General features: G+C 44.4%; 1 protein-coding gene across 3 annotated transcripts in view; it reads right to left on the reverse strand.

Annotated features, from left to right (window-relative positions):
• Positions 1–27,584, reverse strand: part of PTPA (protein phosphatase 2 phosphatase activator) — a 725,494-nt gene that overhangs the window by 671,797 nt on the left and 26,113 nt on the right. For all 3 annotated transcript variants that reach the window (XM_085614012.1, XM_085614013.1, XM_085614014.1), the window contains exon 2: positions 15,139–15,245. In XM_085614012.1, coding sequence (XP_085470138.1) covers positions 15,139–15,245 — 107 coding nt within the window. The remainder of the gene's footprint in view (positions 1–15,138; positions 15,246–27,584) is intronic.

Here is a 27,584-nt window from a genome sequence, read left to right on the forward strand (position 1 = left end):
CAGACGAGGCGGTGAGAAGTGCGAAGTATCCCGACCAGAGCCTAACTGAGAGAGCAAGATCCGAGGTATACAGAGACCCACCAGTCCGAAGTCAAGCCCAGTGTCCGACGAGTCGAGTTGAGTCGAGTCCAGTCCGGTTCAAGTTCAAGTTACTGAGGCCTTCCGTTTCCGAAGCTACCCGTGAGTACCATTGCTGGGGAGGCATTTCTGACGTGCACATAGGTTGTGCCGGTCAAGACGGGTTTGGGTACACAAATCCGGTCTGCACTGTTTTAGCAGTGTATCTGTACTGTTTAGCAGTATATCAAGTATTCCGAAGTATTCCGAAGTATCTAGTTATTGTCTAGTTATTGTCGAGAATTAAGCTTGGTGATTAGTTATGCAGACGATCATCATTGTTGTTTCAGTTAAAGGTTTAATGTTAAATGTTTAAAGTGTTTAAGTATGTTCTGTATATCGTGGTATGAATGACTGTTCATTATCGTGTTTATTGTATTAAGTCTGTTCAAATTCAAGTATCAGGTCAAAATCAAGTATAAGGTCAGTTCTCAATATGCCGCTCTTTTCGAAATTAAGACAGATCACTACCAGAAAAGGGGTTCTCGAAGAAGCCGTCCCTATTCCTCCTAGGGACACTCCAGGGCACTTTATGTATCACAAACATGGCTTAGACGCTATATTATTTCTTGATTTATGGGTAGACTATACCAAGGGATCACCAGAAAGTCAGAGGTGGCCCACAGCGGGGACCTGGGATGCAGAGTGCATCATGAAAGTCGAGGAAGAGTTATGGAAAAGAAAAGTCAGACAGTCACAGAAAGACGCCGTTGAATTATGGCGTAAAGAATCACATAGACGAACAGAAAAAGCACGTAGACAGGAAGAGAAGAGTAAAGAGAATTCCAATAAAGTTCGAGAGAATCTATTAATTGAGGAAGGTATCCGAGTGAAATCAGAACAAGTAGACAGACAAAGAAATGCCCTTATGAATGGTATGTATCCCCTTCTGGCCGAAGGATTACCTAAGGCTACTCCAGAGATACCGAAAGACTTGCCACCCCCATTATTCCCAATCAAGGTACATCCTAAGGGGCATCCTAGAACCGCAGAAGATGTTTTTCTTTCCTCATATTTAGATGACGCAGCTCCCGAGTATGCTAATTCCGCCCCACGTAGACCGCATACCAGGGAGGTCCAACGCCAAGATCCAGCACCCGTATCCCTGCAGCAACAAATCGAGTCACAAGTTCCGGCAAGCACATCTGTTTCTGCATCTGTTCCTACAAGTACTTCTATAGCTGAGTCCACACCTATAGTTGCTGTGTCACGTTCGACGAATCCTTTCACACCCGACGCCCCAGACGGGGCCACGGGAGGTGCTACCAATATTTTTTCTACGCCACCTAGAATAAATAAACTTATTTTCCAAGAGTCAGCGCATTCACGTACACCCAAATTCGTAAGTGATCGTACGCTTAAGGAACTTCTTATAGATTGTAGATATGACCCGGTGCTCGGTAAAGAGGACGAAATGATCCTGGCATCATTACGTATCAGACGAGCCGCAGGGTATTTAGCGAAGCTACCAGGAATGACTGCGCATCTAGATAAAATATATCATTTTGTTCAAACAGGGCGAGATCCAGAATGTATTAACAGAGCTATGGAATACCAGAAAGTAGAGATACAGGGGGAACTGTTGCGTTTCCTCATAAACTGTGTGATCAGAAATCAAGACCGACCGGGGGTAGATCCGGAAACAATGAAAATTCTTACAAAATGGAGCCAGAATATATCAGAAGGGAGACACGATAAGCAAAATTGTATAATAGCCATGTGCCGAAAGATCCGTAAAGAAATAGAACGCCTACACGAAGAGAGATTAGAGACAGACGAGTTCGAGCAAAGCGAGGAAGAAGGGTCAGGACTGCCCGCCGGACAGTCAGACACCATAGCCTATGTAGGTAGAGGAAGATCTTGTAATAGGAATCAGACTAGATGTCATACTGACCCAATACGTCCAATATGTCCAGATAATGACAGGAATTTCCAAATACCTATAATTAACATAAGGTCTAACGAGCATTCGTTCCAAACCGCCGACAAACTACTCCGAGAACGAAGGGGTTATCATTTTCTCGATTCTATGGATGAACAAGATTTAGCGAGGGCAGCTGTTCATTGGGTGGACAGTCCCGGAAAATATAGTGATGAGACAGTAGTACGCACATTTTTGAATCTCACCCCAGATGAGCAGAGGTTAGCTGGGATTTATATGATTCAACAACTCATTATACTATATCAGAGTCAGCATTCGGACCCTGGTCCCTTACCTGACATATTGACTGAATTACTTATGAATAAATGGAGAGGTCCAGGTACCAAATTAATTAAAGAAATTCTAGTATCTAGAAAGCAGTATATTCTTTTTGTATGCTCAGAGCATGTCTCATTGCCTGTCAAGGAAAGAACGACGTATCACCTGGATAGACAGAATCCCTTACGAGAAGTACACCCAATAAAAGGCGAGGACAATCAGTTTAAACGTGTATTTGTATATACGCCTATATCGAAAATAGAATTGTTAGAAATGAAGAAAGTAGTACCCAGTCATGACAAGGACCCAGCGGGTTTTCACCGAGAAATTAAAGACATGTTACTCATGGGAGAGTATACCTACCCCGACATTATGACAATATTAAAGGTGTTGATGCCTGCTGGCATTTATGAGAAACTCAAGGAAAAAGAGTGGGAGGTAGGTGATCAAAAGATAGAATGGTCAGCATTAGAAGCAGAAGAAAGGGCCCGAGGTCCAGGTTCGGGGCTTGGGGACAAAACTAAAGCACTACCAGGTCTACTAGTACAGGTACTGCCACGTTTATTAACTACGAAAAAGGAAGATTGGGGTACAATTTCAGCCTGTAAACAGAAGCAAGATGAAGACACTAGCGATTACTATGCCCGATTCGAGAAATGTTTTGGTATAAATAGTGGCATAAAAGCAAGTAGCGAATCATACCCGCATCTGTTTGTAACAAAATTAGTGGAAAATGCCCTGCCCCCAGTAAAGAATAGAGTATTAAAATTCGAGAGTACCTGGCAAGGTAACACTCCAACACAAATGTTACAAATGTTACAGTACCACCACAATAGAATTAAAGAGGAACAAGAACATGAACACAGACGCATGAAAGACACGAAAATGAAAATGCTAGTTTCCCAGACAGTTCCAGCTGAAGGACATAAAAAGGGTATGACACATTCCGATTCAGCAGGACCTGTAAAAGGGACATGCAATTATTGTAAAAAGCCAGGTCATTACGTACACGATTGTCCAGTGCTAAAACATAATATCGCCATAGGTAAAACACAAGAAAGATCACGGCCACTAAGACAAGATCAGAATGAACAAGGAGCTACGCAGCATGCCCAGGCCATGCCAGCCGCACAACAGCCAATACAGTTTGTGCCAGCTGCACCACCGTTGCCTGTTGCTGCCACACAGACAACAACACGACAAATGTATCAGACTGCACAGTATGAATATCCGGAGTATCAACGTTACGCATGAACTAGCCTAGAGAGGGAAGTTGACTTACCCCTTATCGAGATTCCTGTAGATCAAGAAGGACCTTATGTACATAGTGAATTATTAGGTCAAGATAGAAAATTTTTACTCGATACAGGGGCAAGTCGAACAACTATAAAACGAAGTGAAGTCCCAGGGGCACCCCTCTCAGGCTCACAGAATATTTCCCTTGGTTTTTCAGGAAAACCTATTGTTAATGAAGTGTCACAGCCTCTTCCACTTACGATAGGACCTCTGACCCGAACTACAGATTTATTGCTTACTAAATCATGTCCAGAAAACTTGTTAGGAATAAAAACGTTGAAAGCCCTAGGAGCCATAATATGTTGTTCTCCGGAAGGAGTAAGGTTGTTTTTACGTGATTTTAAAGGTCACTATGTATCTAGAGACATGGATCCCCGACTGCAGACTTTACCTACACATCTATGGGCACAAGGCCCTACTGATGTTGGTTGCATGAATATTACACCATATCGAGTCACACTAAAGGCAGGAGTGGTGCTACCACGAATGCGACAATACAAGTTACCACCAGATGCTGTAACGGCTTTACTACAAATCATTAACGAGCTTATTGCCCAAGGAGTAGTTGTAGAAACAGACTCCAATGTATGTAATTCACCGATAATTCCGATTCTTAAACGAACAGATCCTACAGCTCCGCCAGTATATCGATTGGTTATTGATCTGCGCGAGTTAAACAAATGTATTGTGCCACAATTTCCTGTGGTCCCAGATATCTCGTCATTATTGACAGCTATTGATTCCGAAGCAACATTGTTTACTGTAATTGATCTCAAAAATGCCTTTTTCAGCGTCCCAATAGATCCGGAAAGCCAATATTTGTTCGGATTTAGTTTAAATGGGCGTAGCTTTAAATTCACCCGCGCACCTCAAGGATTTACAGAAAGCCCCAGCATCTATAGCCAAGCACTGAAACGAGAACTTGACAGTATCCACATGCCGGTTAACACTGCCCTGCTTCAATATGTCGATGATCTGCTGATCACCGCTAGAAGCGAACCCGAATGTGAGAAAGCATCACTGACAGTTTTACAATTTCTAGCCGAAAAGGGGCACAAGGTGTCCCCTTCTAAGCTGCAATTCTGTGTCCAGCGAGTTATTTATCTTGGTCACTCGCTGTCCAAGGAGGGAAGGCAGCTTACACCCGACCGCATTCAGTTAATTGCTAACATGTCAATACCCAAGACACAGAAGGAGGTGCGGGCTTTCATAGGCCTCACTTCATATTGTAGACAGTGGATCCCTCAGTATGCATTTCTAGCAAAACCACTCATTCAATTGACAACACAGGAGGCAGCCACACCGACTGTTCTCCCTTGGACTCAGGAACACACACAAGCTTTTGAAAGCTTAAAGAAAGCTTTATGTCAAGCACCCGTTTTAGCAACGCCATGTTACAGAAAACAGTTTACACTCTTTGTTACAGAACGCGAAGGTACGGCCTTGTCAGTACTCACACAGGAACAAGCAGGAGCACACAAACCATGTGCTTATTTTTCTAGTACATTAGATCCCGTAGCTCAGGCTTTGCCTGCATGCCTAAAATCAGTAGCAGCAACAGCTTTAGCAATCAGACAAAGCGATGCCATAGTGTTAGGACATCCATTGACAGTTCAAGTACCACATGCAGTAGAGGTTCTTGTAAATAGAACGCAAACACAACACTTGACTGTAGCGCGACTTACAGGATACGAGCTTACATTGTTTCAGCCACATATAGAAATCAGACGCTGTAACACATTGAATCCTGCCACACTTTTACCAGTAGTCGGAACAGACCCACTAGCCCATGACTGTATTGAAGTTATTACAATAACAACAAAACCCAGACAAGACTTAACCGATGTCCCATTGTCAGATCCAGACCTGACCTTGTATGTAGATGGTTCATGCATGAGAACAAGTACAGGAGAGTTAGTAGCCGCCTACGCAGTCACAACAGATACTGAGGTCATTGAAACTAATCGTATAACTACTTTGTCAGCTCAAGCCGCAGAACTTATCGCTCTGACACAAGCCTGTATTCAAGCCATGAATAAAAAAGTCAACATATACACTGACTCACGTTATGCATTCGGAGTTGTACATGACTTCGGCGTGCTGTGGCGAGAGAGAGGTTATTTAACTTCCCACGGTGCCCACATTCAGCACGGACCCCTCATTCATGCATTATTAGATGCAATACATCTACCCACTGAAATATCAATTATGAAATGTAAGGCTCATACGAAGGTTACTGATATCATTTCCCAAGGCAATGATCTAGCCGACAGAACAGCTAAACTGATTGCTCAAACTCAAACCCCCGATATGACAAAGACAATAGTCCCGACACCGACACATTGTATGACAGTTAAAGATCCTACTCTTGACGTAATTGACATACAGACACATGCTACACCAGACGAAATAAAGAAATGGACTGAATTAGGAGGGATCCAAACGGACCAAGGATGGATGATGAAGGAAAAGTCTGTATGGTTCCTTCCTGATTCAATGGTCCAAGTCATAATTAACACTATACATAGTCCAGCACATTTAGGAGAAAAAGCTATGCTAGACAGCATTCAACACATTTGGTTCAATAAACATTTACGAGCAGCAGCAAAACAAAAGGTCCGTACCTGTATGATCTGTTGTCAGTTCAACCCAGGAAAAAGCGTTCCCGTAGAACAGGGTGGATTTCATACCCCTAATCATCCTTTTGAAGTACTCCAGATGGATTATATCCAGATGGAACGATGCAGAGGATTCAAATATGTTCTCGTAGTTGTCTGCGCTCTGTCCCGTTGGACGGAGGCATACCCGGTTTCAGATTACACTGCCCCGACTACTGCCAAACAGTTGGTTCGAGAATTCTTCCCACGATACGGTTTACCACGTGCTGTTTACTCAGATAACGGCCAGCCGTTCTCATCCGAATTAATGAAACACGTTTCACTTCTGTTAGGATATCAGTGGAAATTCCACTGTGTCCGACATCCCGAGGCAGCAGGTCTCGTAGAAAGACATAACCAGATACTGAAAATTAGAATGTCCAAAATATGCAGAGAGAAAGGTGTCGACTGGGTAGTAGCGTTACCAGTTGCACTCTTTTACATGAGAATGGTAGCACACTCTCGAACAGGGCTATCCCCATATGAGGTGATCTTCGGTAGACCACCGAATATGTGGGGGACGCCCATACCACGCAAAATAACTGATATTGACTGTAATATGCTGACAGATTACTTGGCTTCCTTGATGTCTGCACTACAATCTTCTCGTTCACAGGTAGCTGCAGCCTTTCCCGACAACACTGAGGTGAAACCCCATGACGTTGTTCCGGGTAATCTTGTCTTTGTGAGGAATTTCGACCGAAAGACTCAGCTGGAGCCCAGGTGGAAAGCACCCAAGTTGGTCCTGTTGACCACAAGAACAGCCGTGAAGATCGAGGGCCGCAAGGGCTGGATTCATTCAAGCCACATCAAGAAATTTCATGGACTATCTTCGGATATAGACATTGTGCCCTGCACTCCCTCACAGACTGATACAAAACTCCCTTTTGTTGAACCTAACAAATCTGAAAATTACAAACTAAAGCTTAGGCCCAACCAGTCGAGCAATTTGATTGTTTAAGTCCTCTCCAAGGTGAAGCGGTTGAATTGTCTCTGACATGTATCCCTTGGACCTGAGTAGAGAAAATACCCGAAAAATGTTGAAACGACAGGCGTATTGTAAATCACTGCGTAGCCACTGCATAGTGACATTATTAATTTTGTTTTTATTGAGTCTTTTAATAATTATTACAAGTATGTTGTTGCACATATATTACCCTATTTCTAGACATGTTTATAGTGTTGCTGCTGAACATTCTTTTAGTGACTTACCTCCGCATGAATTGTCTTATAGACTTGCGCTGCGCAATAACACTTTCATTAGTATGTTACATCATTCCCATCAGACTAGTAATGCCACCAATTGTTGGGTGTGTGGCCGACTCCCTCCCTATCAGAATTATGAAGGAGTCCTGCCTTTCTTTCCACATCCATTTACACATAATGGCTCCTGTGGAGCATGGTTTAGCTTAATTAATTCCATAGACTCAGACACGGCAGTTTACCAAGATCATTGGGTATGGGGAAATCTGAACCTAGCTTTACTCAAGGTCTGTTACCCTGACAAGGAGGGTCGCCCCAAAAGAACAGGAACTGATCTAGAAAATGAAGTATATGGATTAGGTAATTTTACACCTAATCTCATGATTCTAAATGTCGTATCTGAAATTGAACTAGTCTTACCCACCATGTCAGTATTTCCAGCGAAGGGTGAATTATGTGTAAGAAAGGTTGGTTCCATACATATGGGCCATAGTAAATGCACTACTATGGTAGAATTCAGTGATCAAGGAAAATCTTCATTTAGAGCTTCTCGCCACTCCTACTTTATATGTGGTCAGACTGCATATATGCGTCTACCCCTAGATTGGGATGGTACCTGCTACATTGCATTCCTTTTGCCACCTGTTTTCCTAGCTCCTCCTGATTATTACAGAAATATTCATTTAGTACACAACAGAGAACGGAGAGATCTCCCCATTGTCGATTACACTGAGACGGCATGGGACAAGTATGTAGATTTTAATAAAGGCATCTTTCCCTATATAGGTACTGTTACTAATAGTAAGCTGATACGTAGATTAACTAGAACCCTTGAAGCAGTAGTGAATGAGACTATTTCCGCCTTGGGCAATTTAACGGAAGAGCAGTCTGCTATGCGGATTGTTGTGCTTCAAAATCGTCTTGTCCTTGACGTCATCCTGGCTGATAGGGGCGGAGCTTGTAGGGTCATCGGATCAAGCTGCTGCGTATTCATACCAGAAAATTCGCCATCTGTATATAAAGCCATCACTCGCCTTCATAAGATTGTAAGCCAGATACACCAGAACCCAGGCACTTGGACTTGGTCCAGTTGGTTTTGGAATGCGGTATCAGCCTGGGGATGGAGAGTTTTATCCTTCCTAGGTATTGGCCTTCTCATACTATTCAGTTGCTGTCTATGTCTACAATGTGGACCAGCAATTTGTGGTCTGTGTGCCACATCGTGCATTCCACATCAAGATTTTCATTCAAGATCCCGGAAGAAGAAAGAAGAACAAATGATGCTATATGAACAGATCAATGGATTGTTGAAGATTGATATCTCTTGAAGGGCAAGTAGGGGACAAGGAGGGAATGTGGAAATATGGATTTTTCTGGTCAGTTATGTCCCCTATCTTGGACCCCAACGGTTCCATGTGCATGTCACAAGTACATGTATGTTCCCTCCAGTTCCAGTTATGAAGACGCAAATACATGTGCGTCCACCGTCAACATGTCCTTTGACAGATCCGCCATGAATAGGCCGGATATTCCATTCCTAAATATGAAAGGCCACCGGCTTTATATGGTTCACTTATGCCACTTTACAGTCCAGGCAAGTAGGCCCTGATTCTGTCATCAAAACTCCTCTTGCCTTCTGCCTCTGAAAGCTCCAGTCCGAGCCTGCATCTGTGACCATGAACTTTGTCTCATTCTCTGCGCGGCTCACGAAGCCTGACATCAGCCTACTCTCTGCCAAGAACTGTATTTCACCTTCGAATTATCTGCTTCCCCCTCAGCCGATGCATTCCTGCCTAGTAGTTTAAGTAAACATTCTTCCAGTTACCAAGCAAAAAGGCCCATCTTCTCTGTCCTCATGCAAGTAATTCATAGCCCTGTTACCATGGAATATTCCTACCCCCTCGCATTCAGTGTAGACACTTAGACGCTTGTACACGCACGCACAGTCAGTATAGAATAGATTCTGTCCGAGAGTCCCTCTTTTATGGATAACATAGTTCTTTAAACATAGGATGTTAGATATGATTTGGGATTAGGTTGACTTGACCCCCCAGACTTCTCGTCTCCACATATAGAGCTAAATGTCAAGTCCCCGTCACCCCCTAGTTACACGTCAATTACACGTCATACTGCTGCGCGCGCATCAATGCCAAGTATTATCTTATAGATCCACCTATGTATTACATCATAACCAATCATGTTCCTTTTTACTCATTATTACACCCATTTTCGGTTACGCAGACCAAACGTCAATGTCCTTATCAATTGTTACGCCTACTGTATTCACTTCATTATAATGTATGTACTATAAAAATTACTTCTTGTCAATAAAGTATGTACTTCACTTCCTGAACCCCCGTGGTGATGGAACTTGAAGCATCCGATTATAATCGATTATTGGAATAAAGCCCATTCCGAAACTCTAATATCACGGATTCTGCCTCTCATTTTACTGAGCTATTTTATAATGTTTCTGTATCAAATTCAGTCCCGGTAAAGGAATTTTTATTTACCACAACTCGTACAAAACCCTAGAAATTCCCCTGTTATAGTTAGTTCAGCTAACTATAACTCGCGCCCCCGCAATGCACTGCTGATGGCGTCACATATTACATCACTCATGACATGGTCAGTGACATCACTGATGACATCACTGATGACATCTCAAATGACATCACTGATGACGTCATCCATGTGATAAATTAGTGCATCTTCTCACACCCTAATATAACCTTTGATACACCGACTCAAAATTTCAGACGGCCATTCTCAAAACAATAGATACTCCAATACCAATAACTACATACCTACTCATTGACTCTTAGGTCTACATACACATCCACTCACTCACCTGTACAGTCACTCATACTTACAGTCACTCCGTACAGGACTTTCATATGCATTTATACACCTATATAGACACTCACACACCGCCAATCATCCATTGAGGTACTGACACACCTAGTCAGTTGTGCAAACAATTAAACACAGTCCAATTTACTCACCTATACAGTGAAACACACTCAAGTTCACTTACTCATAAAAATACTAACAAATTCTGACACTCTTACACAATTACTAATACAAGCGCACACTCATCCATACAGGCACTCTCACAATCACACACTTGCACATATACCCACTTATATACTCTTACACACATATATACTGCCTTTCACATATGTAGTTACTGACACATGTACAACTGAGATATACATTCAATCACTAACACACTCATACATACACTCACCCAACCATACAGTCCACCACAGTTGCACTCTTAAAACCATGCACCATAGAATCACCCACTCACACATCTATGCACAGAGTCACACACACCCTACCCACACAAACACTCAGGCACCCGTACAGATACTCAGACAACCAATCAATAACCCATATAGACACTCATATAGCTATTCTCAAAACCATGCAGCCACTTATACACCAACACACAGACACATACAGACATTCACACAGTTTAGTCACTACTCTGCAGTAAGATACATTTAATGACTCACTTATAGAGCCAGTTACGCACCTAGAAAATCACCCATTCACACACTTATACACCCACTCATTCTTCCATAGGCCTTTCACTATAAATATATAAAACATATTTAAACTTTTAAGAAAAACACACATTCACTGGATGATGTCATCAGTGATGTCATCAGTGATGTCACTGACCAAGTCATGAGTGATGTAATATGTGACGTCATAAGCAGTGCATTGCGGGGGCGCGAGTTATAGTTAGCTGAACTAACTATAACAGGGAAATTTCTAGGGTTTTGTACGAGGGAAATGTCCAGCTAACTATAACGCCCCTGAAACCTATGTTTTTTTCAGTGAATTTCTAAGGTTTTTTAAATGCCAATTCCTAACTATAACGCCCCTGAAACCTTTGGTTTTTTCAGTGAATATATATATATATATATATCTCAATTCAATAGTCCTGGATCCCTTGAAGCATACTCCACAAGTCACACAGGTACAGACCACAAAAGTGCGCCGTATAAAGTTTCAACGTGCTTAATTTATTCTTCCATTTGTCAGCATGACGCGTTTCGGCTGTGAACACACAGCCTTGATCACATGACCCCCCGGTGAAGCACATGATTTATATACTGTGACAGATTGGATAATCAAAACTGCGTGATGGTTAGTGCATGGAGCTAAACAAAATACTTACAATTAGACAAGTAAATGTTTAAAATTCATAAATATATAAATAACATAATAAATACATTATCACTATTACATATATAAAGAAAATGAAAAAATACCAAATGTATAAAATCCATCAAGTAAAAAAAGGACTAATCCTTTTTATATAAGCAGTTTGCGTAAACAGCCTAAGTCTGGAGTCTAATTGTAGTCAAGTGACCTGAATTGATGCTCCTACATATGAATTGTCCTATTGCACTGTACCAATCACGCTTATAAATAAAGTGCTAGTGCTCAAAAAATACAAAATTATTTAAGCAAACTAGGAAATAAAAAAATCCATTATGATATTAAAATTCATATCATATCCAATTTGTCCCTTGAATCACAGCAAGACAAATAATGACAGATAAAATTTGTATTGTGCATAATTGTGCAAATTATATAACTAAATACTAAATTCATAAATTTCCTCGATTCACGACACATGTATTATCCATTAAGAGCACACAAATTTTATGTTAAAAATCATCACATAAAATTATTTTCCTCATACGATAAATAAAACACATTATAAATCGTGTAAAAACTGCCTAACCAGAGCCCCTCTTCAGAAAATATTTAGTAATCATTTAATATTGCAGTGTGAAACATACCTTAATGTATCTGATAAAATCAAAACACATCATTCATATTTAACCCATCAAAGAACTCTAAAAACTATAAAAAGTTATGGAGATCTTCCCCTGTATTCATTCCTTTAGGGATTCTTGTATCTAGTAACAGAATATATTTGGACTCCAATTGCCTTAATTGTTTCTCTCTATTTCCGCCTCTCAAGTTTTTTTGTACAGCGTCAATGACATAGTAACATAGCTCGTTAAGGTTTTTGTTGTGCACCAATTTAAAATGCCGTGCTACTGGGTAGCTATCATCTGCATTGACTATTGCTCTCAAGTGTTGCAGGATGCGATTAAAAACTTGTAATTTAGTGCTTCCCACGTACTTCATTTTACAAGTGCATTCCAATACATACACTGCATGGTCTGTACGGCATGTTAGAGGCTTCTGGATTTTGATAGGGTTATTATCAAATACACTGCAATATTCTGTAGTGTTCTTGCCAAATTTGCAGGCCCTGCAAGAGATACATTTACGGAAACCTGTCTTCGTGGATAACCAGTTGCTGGGGATGACTACCTCTGGGCTAGATTTAACTAGAGCATCCCTCATCGAGGGAGCTCTTCTAAAGGTGATCAGTGGTTTTTCAGGCAAAAGAGGGGCCAAAGCAATGTCTGTTTTTAATTAATTAATATATACACATACACACATATACATATACATATATACATATACACACACATACATATACACACACACACACACTGTTAGCATGAGCACTTTTGCTCTATGCAAGGAGCACTCTATAATGCTCTATTACTTTCATAGTGAATTTAACTAATGTGAGCGACTACATTTACAAAAACGAAATTGCAAATTGGTTGTATTTTATCCGATTTACTTATTTTCTGTTAAGAATGAGACTCCCATGGAAGTATATGTTTAGTACCTACTCCCTCTATGTGGGGTATATACTGCAGGCATTTCAGACAGAATCACTGTCCAATTTATATACAGTGAAGTCATTTTTTTTTTTATTTTGTAAAGAATTTTTATCTTTTTAACCAAATGAATTCTATCCTTCGGCACTGTGATGGTGCACGACCATCTGACGGCGACCAATCCAATATGGCCGCCGCCGAAAAACCAGGAAGTGGAGTCAGCGGTCTAGCTGACTCGGGAGGATGGGCGGACGTGGCCGCTACAAAGGACTGCTGGGAGGCGGAAGGGACGTGTGGTGTGCGGGAGTCGGAGGCGAGAGAGGAAGAAGAGTGGAGAACGAACGGCCCGGACAGCGAGAAGGAAGAAACCAGTGCCGGCTACAGAAGGAACATCATGCTGGACCTGCCTACGGATCGGGCGGAAGGCGAGGAAGACAGCGACCGCTCGAGGAGCACTGCCCACGAGACCACTGTTCTTCCGGACAACGAGGAGGCTGGGTCTCCCAACGCCACGGCCCAGGAGGGTCATGGAAGCAGGCAAGTGCCGGGCATTTATGCTTCACTGATAAAGGGGCTGTGGACACGCATGAAGGGCACCCACGAATAACACACAAACGTCCCCTGCACATTAGGCACCGCACAGACAGTAGGGCTCGGGTGACGGTGCACACTTTCCCCTCCCTGTGTTCTGAGAATTAGAAACAGATAGGCTGAGTTTCTCCTTCTGTTTTGGTTTTATTTTATTTGGGTCCACGAGTGCCTGACACGGAAAGAAGAAGGAACCTGGCACCCAGAGAAGCCTACAGTAGCGGATCCACAAGCTACAAGCCCTCTCCCTGTGCCTTTCATAGACTGATCTTCTTTTACTTTATTCAGCGCATGTGGAGATAACATTCGCAGAACAATAAAGAAGAGAATACACCCTCATAGAGCGTTGAGAATACTTATTAAGAAAGGGGGGAAGAAACCCGCCTCAAGGGTCCCATAACAGGCACCCTCCTAGATATACCCTGCCAAAACTCACTTTCCTGTGTGAAATGGACGAGCCATCACACTATTCAAAACGCGTGCCAGCCCTCCTGATATTTCTTGACATAACACAACTGAAATTTTTCTTAGAACAGCAAAAATGAAAAGCATCCTACAACTCAGTAAAGATTTAAAAAAAAATATTATAGCAAAAATAAAAAAAATCTTTGACAGAAAAAATTGTAGAGAACAGCAATCAGCTGAGGGTGCATCCTGACAAATTAAAAAAAATAACTAGTCTCCAACAGAATAATGGCGTTCCCTGGCCGTCTTAAAGTGGCAGTAAGTACTTTCCATCACTAAAAGGTAGTGCAGTTTATTACCCTCACTAGGAAAGGGATATGCAGGTCCAGTAGGAAGTGGTGCCACACAGCTGGTCAGTTTTAGATTCTCTCTTTTTTACCATTCTGCCCGAAAAACACAAGCAGGACGTTGTATCTTCTTTGCTTGTCTTTTATCTACAAACGACTAATGTTTTTATTATCGGCAAAAAAATGTGCCGTAGGGTACTTCTAGTGCAAAATAGAAATGAAAGGATGCAGTCTCTTGCAAGAAATCCAGAATTCCACGTGTGTAGAAATATTCCCTGTAGCTGAATATCAAAGAAGATTCCTTGATGAGCAAGTAGGGTTACTTAGATATGCTCTGGAAGGCAAAAGGTGAAACAGCTGTTTTCAGGAGGGGTGCTTCCCTTTGGCAGACTTACTTATAAGTGAGTGCAACACAGCTTTCTTTGCTGTTGGAAAACAACACTTAATTGATAATACATTAACATACAACAAAGACTTCACATTTGGACTATCATTTGTAGATTTTCTTTTTTGATTTTACAGTGCTATCAATGTGCAACAGCGCCTGTTCAGCGTTATGTCATGAGGTACACTAGGCCTGCATCCGATCATCCTACCTGGGAGCGCTTCCACTTAGCCATATCCGGAACCATATGGATTTCCTTCTTGGGGACAATGAAACTGTGACTCGCAAGGAGTGATGTCCCATCCTCCAGGGAAGGGTCTAGGAGAGAAAAGCAAGCAGCATTATGGCAGATGCACAGAGACACCTGGACTGTACCACAGCAGTAGTCATGCTACAACAGTCTCATGCTACCCTTTAATACTGTAGCAGGAGCCACGCCCCCATCAGTGCCATAAGTAGGAACACACTACAGGAGGATACCCGTAAACCCATTTTGGACCAGGGCGGATAGTATAAAACATACAACATTGTCATAACAGGTATCATTTTGTTGACAATTATAGAAGATTATGCACATAGCATGTTGCAAGAAAAGGAACATTTAAAATGGAGGGGTGGAGGGAGACAAGAAGTTAGAAAGCATTGAATGCTAAAAAATTTCATATATTTGGTTACCAGATCAAAACAAAAGCACTATGTTACATTAAAAGTTATGTAACCTTTAAGAAACTGTGCACAAGTGCTTGTGACGAAGGTGAACGGCACAAGTGAAGGGGTCTATACAGCAGGGAACAGACCCTCCAAGTGAGCAACACCTACTCCAAGCAGGCGATTGTCAGCCACCTATAAAGGACCTGGATTAGACAACAGCTCTACGAGAGGACCCTCAAATAAACTATTTCTTTTACCCAGCAGACAATATAAGAAACATAATAAACAAACGGTAAAGGGGACGGGCTACAGGACCCAATGGTATCCCCCAAGCTACCTTTAAACACTATTCTGAATATTGGGGCACTTACTTAGGGAAGCTGTATGCTGAAGTGGAGCCTAAAAATCTAATTCCTGACAGTTGGCAAGGATCAATTATCACACCGATCTATAAAGGAGGAGATAAAACTAACCCTTCAAATGACAGGCTTATTGCACTACTGGGGGTAGAATCTAAATATTTTGCCTCCCTGATCATCGTAGAGCTGGTAAGATGAACTCAACTCGATCACAAAAAATCAAAACAGGCTTTCGAAAGGGGATTGGAACCATCTCGAACATCGTATCTATCTCCTGAACAGCAGAGAAATGCAAGAAAAAGAAACAGGATTTGCATCTCTGTTTCACTGATCTAAAAACCGCGTTTGACAGTGTGGACCAGAAACTCGTGGAATATAAGGGGTCTAATGCTACCTCATTCAGACACGTGGCTCAGGGTAAAACTTGCAGACTGCTCCAGAGTCTCGCGAAAAGTGTACATGAGCATGGGCCTGAAACAGGGATGCATGTTGACCCCGCACCTGTTCATCCTATTCATATCAGACTTGTCTGAAAAGCTTAACAGAACCAATTCCCACTCACCGTCCTTAGGTCAGCTGCCACTTCCCACTTCCCACCTCGCCCTTGCAGATGACATCGTTCGAAGTTAAACCAAGGTTGGTCTGACCAGATTATTAACTGAACTCTCCGAATTTGTGTTAGCAAATAAGTTAGAAATCAACATATCAAAAACGAAAATAATGCTTATCAACAGTCGGTTGGCCCCACACCACAACATCTGGCTAGAAGGCAAACCTCTGGAGAACGTATCAAGCTAGAAGTATCTGGGTTATTATATAGATAATAAACTCTCTCATCGTGAGCAGAAAACTTGCATGGCATGGCACGGCGCGCAGGCGCACTAACCTTTGCTTATAGGTCGCTGGCAAACAACTGGAGGGTCCATCATTTAGGCCGATGCTCTCGATAACAGCTTTGAAAACTCTTCCAACTTTAACTTACACTAGTGTTGCCTCACACAGGAAAGATTCTGTCCCCCGTAATACCAGCATCTACAGAAGGGTTTTCAACTTCCCCGGACTGCTTCACCAGCGCAAACGCGTCTGGGATTTGGGTTAATGAATGAACTGCTGGGCAGACTTTATACCTCTAGAAAGGTTTGGTCCCGTATGAAACAAAACACGGAGCATTCGAGCCTTAATGTGGCACTATGGTCGGAACTTGAAAAAGATAAAACACGGTTGTTCAACCAATTCTTGCACAATGCACTTAAATTGACTACAGCCTTTGATCTCTGGAATAAAAATATGCCTTTTCCAACATTTAAGCTAGCAATAAATAAAGCTGCAAAATGTACATTTGTTATTGGATGGAAGCAATTTTAGCCGAAGATCCCATTCATGGACTGTGATCAACAACTATAAAGTTCTTAAACCGGCAGCTTACTTGGATCACACATTTTCTGTCCGTTTAAAAATACCATTAATGGCACTGTAGTTCGGAAGGTATCCCTCACCTGCAGATGCTCCACATTGGAGAAATGTTGACTCAAGAGTGTGCCGCCTGCGGCAGTCAACAAGAGGAGGTTATTCGTCTGATATGTAACTGTCAGAAATTACAGTCAGCTCGAGTCACTTTCTTAAGGAGAGCATTTCTGGACCGAGGGATAAGAACCCGCAGGACTGCTGCGATTAAAGAGCCAAATTCGCCTGACCCCCAAATGAATTGCAAACTGACAAAGTTCCTCCGAGTCCGTGATCAAGTTGTGAAGCCTAAGGCCATTTAATGAGTTTTTTTCCCTGAGAGAGAAACGCCAACGCCACCTCTACTTATCAGGAGGGGTGTCGCACTGCACGGGAGCTCAAGACTGACGGAGAGAGGCTCAGTTACCGAAGGGTAAACCATGTCTGGGATTGTCGAGTTGGGGTAAAGTCGATGACCTTACTTAGGAATGACCACGAATTGGGCCGGAATACTGAGGGATGAGTCTCGCAAGGCTAGGTGGAAAACCGTGAAAAGACAATCAAGGTAATGTCACGGAGCAGGTACGTGGTAGGTGTAAAATGACCAGGACTTGCATGAGGCGCAGTGTTCGCTCGGGCTGCCACAGTCAAGGGAGAGAAACCGCACCCGCTACAGTTGAACAATCTGTAAAAGGGCAGAAGGGAGGGCGTTGCTAGAGCGGGGGCTCCAGCGGATCCCATAGTTAAAAGGGGATCAGAGACGGCAGTCGGGGTGGCAGGACACGGACTGTCACAGCGGCGTGCTAGTACGAACCAGGAGTCAATCAAGGGTCCAGGGGTGCCGGCATGAGTTTGGGATCACAGACGGCAGTCGGGGTGGCAGGACACTGACTGTCACAGCGGCGTGCTAGTACGAACCAGGAGTCAATCAAGGGTCCAATGGTGCCGGCATGAGTTTGGGATCACAGACGGCAGTCGGGGTGGCAGGACACTGACTGTCACAGCGGCGTGCTAGTACGAACCAGGAGTCAATCAAGGGTCCGGGGTGCCAGCATGAGTTTGGGATCAGAGATGGCAGTCGGGGTGGCAGGACACTGATTGTCACTCACAGCGGCGTGCTAGTACAAACCAGGAGTCAATCAAGGGTCCAGGGGTGCCGGCATGAGTTTGGGATCAGACGGCTGTCGGGGTGGCAGGACACCGACTGTCACAGTGGTGTGCTAGTACGAACCAGGAGTCAATCAAGGGTCCAGGGGTGCGGGCATGAGTTTGGGATTGGCGTGTTGTCAGGTAGACTGCGGGGCAGTTAGATAAACTGGAAACAAACAGCAGGGCAGTGCATAACGTGGTGACGTGACCGCCGAGGGTAGAAAGACTGAAGGAAGGATAACATCTGATTTAGGGAAATGGGAGGGAGAGTTCATGAAAGATAAATAACGAGGCACGTCATTATAAGCAAAAAACTGTTTTTAGATGAAATCCTGTAGACATTGATAACTTTTGTGGGAGGAGCATTTAAGATGGAGTACAGTGAATGAATTTATAGCGGCATTTATAGCGGCGTGCTAGTACGAACCAGGAGTCAATCAAAGGTCCAGGGGTGCCGGCATGAGTTTGGGATCAGAGACGGCAGTTGGGGTGGCAGGACACGGACTGTCACAGCGGCGTGCTAGTACGAACCAGGAGTCAATCAAGGGTCCAGGGGTGCCGGCATGAGTTTGGGATCAGAGACGGCAGTCGGGGTGGCAGGACACTGACTGTCACTCACAGCTGGTTCGTACTAGCACGCCGCTGTGAGTGACAATCAGTGTCCTGCCACCCCGACTGCCATCTCTGATCCCAAACTCATGCCGGCACCCCTGGACCCTTGATTGACTCCTGGTTCGTACTAGCACGCCGCTGTGACAGTCAGTGTCCTGCCACCCCGACTGCCGTCTCTGATCCCAAACTCATGCCGGCACCATTTGACCCTTGATTGACTCCTGGTTCGTACTAGCACGCCGCTGTGACAGTCAGTGTCCTGCCACCCCGACTGCCGTCTCTGATCTCAAACTCATGCCGGCACCCCTGGACCCTTGATTGACTCCTGGTTCGTACTAGCACGCTGCTGTGACAGTCGGTGTCCTGCCACCCCGACTGCCGTCTCTGATCCCAAACTCATGCCGGCACCCCTGGACCCTTGATTGACTCCTGGTTCGTACTAGCACGCCGCTGTGAGTGACAGTCAGTGTCCTGCCACCCCGACTGCTGTCTCTGATCTCAAACTCATGCCGGCACCCCTGGACCCTTGATTGACTCCTGGTTCGTACTAGCACGCCGCTGTGACAGTCGGTGTCCTGCCACCCCGACTGCCGTCTCTGATCCCAAACTCATGCCGGCACCCCTGGACCCTTGATTGACTCCTGGTTCGTACTAGCACGCCGCTGTGACAGTCAGTGTCCTGCCACCCCAACTGCCGTCTCTGATCCCAAACTCATGCCGGCACCCCTGGACCCTTGATTGACTCCTGGTTCGTACTAGCACGCCACTGTGACAGTCAGTGTCCTGCCACCCCGACTGCCGTCTCTGATCCCAAACTCATGCCGGCACCCCTGCACCCTTGATTGTCACTCACAGCGGTGTGCTAGTACGAACCAGGAGTCAATCAAGGGTGCAGGGGTGCCGGCATGAGTTTGGGATCAGAGACGGCAGTCGGGGTGGCAGGACACTGACTGTCACAGCGGCGTGCTAGTACGAACCAGGAGTCAATCAAGGGTCCAGGGGTGCCGGCATGAGTTTGGGATCAGAGACGGCAGTCGGGGTGGCAGGACACTGACTGTCACAGCGGCGTGCTAGTACGAACCAGGAGTCAATCAAGGGTCCAGGGGTGCCGGCATGAGTTTGGGATCAGAGATGGCAGTCCGGGGTGGCAGGACACTGATTGTCACTCACAGCGGTGTGCTAGTACGAACCAGGAGTCAATCAAGGGTCCAGGGGTGCCGGCATGAGTTTGGGATCAGAGATGGCAGTCGGGGTGGCAGGACACTGTCTGTCACAGCGGCGTGCTAGTACGAACCAGGAGTCAATCAAGGGTCCAGGGGTGCCGGCATGAGTTTGGGATCAGAGACGGCAGTCGGGGTGGCAGGACACTGTCACAGCGGCGTGCTAGTACGAACCAGGAGTCAATCAAGGGTCCAGGGGTGCCGGCATGAGTTTGGGATCAGAGACGGCAGTCGGGGTGGCAGGATACTGACTGTCACAACGGTGTGCTAGTACGAACCAGGAGTCAATCAAGGGTCATGGGGTGCCGGCATGAGTTTGGGATCAGAGACGGCAGTCGGGGTGGCAGGACACTGACTGTCACAGCGGCGTGCTAGTACGAACCAGGAGTCAATCAAGGGTCCAGGAGTGCCGGCATGAGTTTGGGATCAGAGACGGCAGTCGGGTGGCAGGACACTGTCACAGCGGCGTGCTAGCACGAACCAGGAGTCAATCAAGGGTCCAGGGGTGCCGGCATGAGTTTGGGATCAGAGACGGCAGTCGGGGTGGCAGGACACTGACTGTCACTCACAGCGGTGTGCTAGTACGAACCAGGAGTCAATCAAGGGTCATGGGGTGCATGAGTATGGGACCAGAGACGGCAGTCGGGGTGGCAGGACACTGATTGTCACAGCGGTGTGCTAGTACGAACCAGGAGTCAATCAAGGGTCCAATGGTGCCGGCATGAGTTTGGGATCAGAGACAGCAGTCGGGGTGGCAGGACACTGACTGTCACAGCGGTGTGCTAGTACGAACCAGGAGTCAATCAAGGGTCCAATGGTGCCGGCATGAGTTTGGGATCAGAGACAGCAGTCGGGGTGGCAGGTCACTGACTGTCACAGCGGTGTGCTAGTACGAACCAGGAGTCAATCAAGGGTCCAATGGTGCCGGCATGAGTTTGGGATCAGAGATGGCAGTCGGGGTGGCAGGACACTGTCACAGCGGCGTGCTAGTACGAACCAGGAGTCAATCAAGGGTCCAGGGGTGCCGGCATGAGTTTGGGATCAGAGACGGCAGTCGGGGTGGCAGGACACTGACTGTCACAGCGGTGTGCTAGTACGAACCAGGAGTCAATCAAGCGTCCAGGGGTGCCGGCATGAGTTTGGGATCAGAGACGGCAGTCGGGTGGCAGGACACTGTCACAGCGGCGTGCTAGCACGAACCAGGAGTCAATCAAGGGTCCAATGGTGCCGGCATGAGTTTGGGATCAGAGACAGCAGTCGGGGTGGCAGGTCACTGACTGTCACAGCGGTGTGCTAGTACGAACCAGGAGTCAATCAAGGGTCCAATGGTGCCGGCATGAGTTTGGGATCAGAGACAGCAGTCGGGGTGGCAGGACACTGACTGTCACAGCGGTGTGCTAGTACGAACCAGGAGTCAATCAAGGGTCCAATGGTGCCGGCATGAGTTTGGGATCAGACGGCTGTCGGGGTGGCAGGACACCGACTGTCACAGTGGTGTGCTAGTACGAACCAGGAGTCAATCAAGGGTCCAGGGGTGCGGGCATGAGTTTGGGATTGGCGTGTTGTCAGGTAGACTGCGGGGCAGTTAGATAAACTGGAAACAAACAGCAGGGCAGTGCATAACGTGGTGACGTGACCGCCGAGGGTAGAAAGACTGAAGGAAGGATAACATCTGATTTAGGGAAATGGGAGGGACAGTTCATGAAAGATAAATAATGAGGCACGTCATTATAAGCAAAAAACTGTTTTTAGATGAAATCCTGTAGACATTGATAACTTTTGTGGGAGAAGCATTTAAGATGGAGTACAGTGAATGAATTTATAGAGGTTAATGCGGAGTGTTTGATGTATTACAAAATATTTGTAAACAGAATAAGTTGAATTTACGATTATTACCAAAGGTGATACATTCTGTAAAAGAGAAAACAAATAATTAGAGGGGATACAAATTGTGGTGCAAAGTAGTGACCACAATATTTTGCGTTAAAAAACATGATTCATTGATGTTTAAACGCTAGAATCAAGGAATAATTTGAGGAATGCAAAACGTAATTAATGCTGCTGTGTTTTATGGCAGAAGCATAGCAATATATATGTATCAGTGAATTATTCTATAGCGAGCATGGCAAATATGTAGGACTGTATATACGTTCAGTATTGGCAAATATATAGGACTGTACATTCGTTCAATATTGGCAAATCTGTAGGACTGTACATATGTTCAATATTGCCAAGTGTGAAGGACTGTACATATGTTCAATATTGGCAAGTCTGTAGGTCTGTACATATGTTCAATATTGGCAAGTCTGTAGGACTGCACATATGTTCAATATTGGAAAGTCTGTAGGACTGTACATATGTTCAATATTGGCAAGTCTGTAGGACTGTACATATGTTAAATATTTCAAATCTGTAGGACTATACATATGTTCAATATTGGCAAATCTGTAGGACTGTACATATGTTCAATATTGCCAAGTGTGTAGGACTGTACATATGTTCAATATTGGCAAGTCTGTAGGACTGTACATATGTTCAATATTGGCAAGTCTGTAGGACTGCACATATGTTCAATATTGGCAAATCTGTAGGACTATACATATGTTCAATATTGGCAAATCTGTAGGACTATACATATGTTCAATATTGGCAAGTCTGTAGGACGATACATATGTTTAATGGCTGAAACAGGCTATTGAGAATAAAAATGGAGTGGTCAGGCTGGCTGGTATCAGACACCGAAGTGTGTAGGGGAGAAAGCAAAATCCTTGATCCGCTGAATTACAGTGGGCTATCCATCTGCACTCGCACCTGGATAGCAGTTGTTGCAAGTTCCCACCCCTTAGTGGCAATGTCGGTTGGTCAATGACTTGGTGTTCAAGGTCTGTTTCAGCATGGCCGTGTTCAAGGAAATGTGTGACCACGGGGGCATTCTGTACTTTACATCTGATTCGACTCTTGTGTCGAGTTCTCCGGTCGTTCACCATCTGGGTGGTTTGCCCTATGTAAATGAGATCATAGGGGCAGCATATGGCATAGATGACATTACAGGAGCGGCAGTTGGTGTGGCTTCTGAGGGGATACGAATGTTCCTTTACTTTGAATTCTTTGGTGTTGACACTAAAGAGGGTATGCCATACATCTCTGGCATTTGTAGTGACACGATTGGAGTGAGACCCCACGTGGAAGTAATGGAGTTGACGTTTTTTTGGGGCCATGTGATGGCATGTACCAGATGGTACGCCAGTTTCTGTCTTGTCCGATAGGAGATTGGTGGTTCCTAAAGGATATTCAAGGTCTTCAAGGTATTCCAGTTCTTTTTCCACAATTTTAGATATCTTGTTAGAGGAAGGAGTGAACGTTGACACAAATCGGATACGTGTGTTTTTGCGTTTCTCCTTTGGTGTGAGCAGTTTCCCTATGGTTGTACCAGGCACGTTTTCGTGCTCTGGTGACCAGCTTGTGAGGGTTGCCATGTAGGACGAGCTTTTCTGTCAGGATATCAGCTTCACGAAAATAGTCCTTCCTCTATTTACAATTTCTTCGAATGCGGAGAAATAGTCTAAATGGTAAGCCGTCACGTAGTCCCAGTGGGTGAAAACTGGAATATAGTAGGAGTGTATTGCGCTCGTGGGTTTCCGGAAAAGGGAAGTACCTATTTTATCACCATCGTGCTGTGGCAGCATCCACTCCCTTCTCTGTACGGTAGCAGAACCAATGTCCACTCAATACTACAAGAACCTCCCGCCCCTCCAATCCAAGGGAACAACCAAAACAGTTCCGTTCGTTTCTAAATCAACAACAATTAATACAAAAGAAGATACAGCACAGTGTTCACATCATACAACACAGTATCAAAAACTTAAAAAAAATTATATATGACTTATAAAAAAAATTGTATATAAAATACATATAATACTAATATCAAACACAACCATTACATTAACAAGCATTACAAATGCGACAGGTCTCACATTTGTTGGAGTTATTGGCATTATAAATGCCAATGTTTTTCACCTACCCATGTTGCAGGGTTCAATAGTATATGTGGCCCAAAGAGGTGTCCCATTGGCCATCGTCAGTCATGCTATACAGTATATAATAGGTGTGTCTAAATTAATTAAATGTGAACAGGATTCCAGAGTCCTACAGAGCTCCAAAGTAGACAACTTTATTGGACCATATTGTCCTGTTTGCATTAAGTAAGCCTAAGTTTGACATTCTTAGGTGTTCTGAAACTCCGCTGTTGCACCTGTGCAACTTGCAAGAAACCCCTCCTCTCTGCAGGAGTGGCAATGCTAGAGCAGCACTGGATGCAACGTCTGCCCTGCCTGTATACGACCATCCACGACGTGCTTAGTGAGTCTGCATGCTATTTATTCGCCATTATTTAAGATGCAAACTTTTTTTGGCAAAACATCGAGTTGGGAGAGCCGTAAACAATAAAACACAGCAGCCCAAAAAACAAAAACAAAAAAAAAGTTGGGCGAGCCATGCACAACAAGATGTGCGGCCGCTATTATATCAGCTGTAAAAATAAAATTAAAAAAACAAGTTGAGCGAGCCGCACGGCCCCATTGTTATTGTTTATTTATACATTTCATGTTCAATTAATTTTGTCATGACTTATTTAGCCGTCTATCGGCAAGCACACCTGTTATTACCCGCACTAAAATTATAGGACAAGATCATGGCTTCATAATGCTGTCCGCCATACGGGCATGTATAAAGCAGAATGATTGCAAGGAACAACACACAATCAAATAATGGCAGGCATTCAAGATTACTCATTTGCACATGCTCAGAGAAATTAATTTTCTTATTTAGCTGTTAATTGGCATGAGCCCGCCCAAGTTGAACAGTCCATCACAATTTTGCCCCTTCTGAATTAATTATCAAGCTGTGTATCTGCAACACTGTTGTAGTCATTATATCTATTAACAAGCATTTACAATGCAATGGTCTCGGCAATATTATAGGTAGAGCTATTGGTATTGCTCATTTTTTTATCCCTAAATAAATGGCATTGTCATTTCTATTGGCATTAGCTTTTTTTGCATATGTGATACCTATTGCCTTAGCAGAGAGAGTGAGGTAGTGAGATAGAGAGAGTGAGGTATTGAAATAGAGAGTGAGGTAGTGAGAGAGAGTGAGGTAGTGAAAGAGTGAGGTAGTGAGGGAGAGGGATGTTGTGAGGTAGTGATATATAAGCATAGAGTGATGTTGTGATGTAGTGAGATAGAGAGAGGTAGTGAAAGAGAGAGTGAAAGTGAGTTAGTGAGATAGAAAGAGTGAGGTAGTGATGTTTTGAGAGAGAGAAGTTGTGAGGTAGTGAGATAGATTGGAGTAGTGAGGTAGAGAGAGTTATGTAGTGAGAAAGAGTGAGGTAGTGAAACAGTGATGTAGTGAGGGAGAGGGATGTTGTGAGGTAGTGAGATGTAAGCAGAGTGGTGTTGTGATGTAGTGAGATGGAGAGAGGTAGTGAAAGAGACAGTGAAAGTGAGTTAGTGAGATGTTGCAGAGTTCTGATCCCGTGATGAGGAGCACACACGCTGCTGAACTTGGCTCCGGTGGGAGTATAACTTTTGCTTGTTTTCGTGTGCAGTGTTTGTGCAAGGTAAGTTTGCACATTCACGCTGGAGCAGTTTAAGGTAGGAGGCATGATCCTTGGATACTTTGTGTTTCTGACACTTTAAGCTTCACATTTCGAGCCAGGTGGAGAGGATTGTTCAAATTTAGAGGGACACCTAAAAATTTTAAAATGTACAGACCTGCAAGAGCTGGTATCCATTTGCAAGAGAGGAGAAAAGTCGAGCAATGGCCTACGATTGGATTTTCGCTAAAAACTGAAGTATCAAGCGAAAATAATAAAAAGGTAAAGAAATGTGGTCAGCAGAGAGGAGCTGGAATGGCATACGTCAGTATGATAGCTGAGCTCTTGAATACCATTGATTTAGGTTTTAGAGCAATATGAATCGAAAATACAAGCCTGATAAATGACACAACGATTCTGAAAGTTTAACTGTCCGCACTCCAATTAAACTGAAGGGCAATCTTGGAAAAGAAGATATCGGTGTAAGTTATTTTTAAAACGACATTGATTTACTCGCTCGAAACTGACACGCTGCCAACATAACGTGGATGGCACACTGGGTTAAGTTCTCTGCTAAAACACGAGTTTCTTTGGGTCACAAGTTCCAGCCACATCAAGGACCACCCATCCGTCTTAGTTTGGTAAATGGGAGAACAAATGCATTGGGTAATAGCACTCCATTATTTACAGCGCTCAAACGGTGATAAAGCAGTATGGAGCGCTATATGAAAAACAAGTTAACATTAGATATAGCTTAAGATAGGTTGCCATGAAAAAGGGAGTGCCTTGTTTATATAAACAATGTTTTTTTTGTTTGTTTTGTTTATCAGACACTGCGTGTGGACTAAGGGGGGGGGGGGGCCGGCATGTACACCGGAGTCCTTCCTGTCAAGCGCGTGCTGTCAAGGCACCACCGAAAGTTTGACAGCTCGGATTTCTCGCTCTTTAAAGCCAAAAGTCTTCTCTTTAAAATGAACATTTACGGCCTTTCACGGATTGCGCTTGAGGGATGCAACAACGACGTTTTATTATGTAAATATGTAGAATTCTATCCACGATTTTATTCAAAACTGTCTTTACTGACATGCTGGCCTTAAGTGAAAAGAAAACACAAGAGCTTGTTCTTAGATTTAAATGGCTCTTATTAATCAGCACGTCATAGTTTCTTTGAGCAGGATACCGCCACCAGCACGCTTGGCGCAGTTTGTGAGGGGCGAGCCCAGATATTGGTGCTGCTGTGTGGGGAGCTCTGCGCCAAAGGTAGTCGCCTCTCCAAGCTCGCTCTCTCCCCCACAGAAGCAGTCTGGACCCGCGGCGCTGCCCGGCAGACGTGTAATTTAAAGGCTGGTGGAAGAGCTGCCTGGGTATTCAGCCCTGTAATCTGCAGGCGAGCGCGCTGTCTGTGCACGCGTTTACCAAAGGGCATCGCGGAGAGGTGATCTCAGACCAGGGCGCGCGGGACGGCCTGGGATACTAGGCACCCCGGGGGACAGATGGGGCAGCAGCAAGCACAACACCCCGGGGGAGAGAGGGGGCAGCAACAATCACGGTAGCGTAACCACTGTGTCAGGTCCCCATTGACAGGAAAGAAATGTCCCCTCTAGCTGCTGTATGAATTATCAAATAAGGG

Source organism: Triturus cristatus, chromosome 1_2 (assembly GCF_964204655.1).
Source record: "Triturus cristatus chromosome 1_2, aTriCri1.1, whole genome shotgun sequence".
Taxonomy (NCBI): domain Eukaryota; kingdom Metazoa; phylum Chordata; class Amphibia; order Caudata; family Salamandridae; genus Triturus; species Triturus cristatus.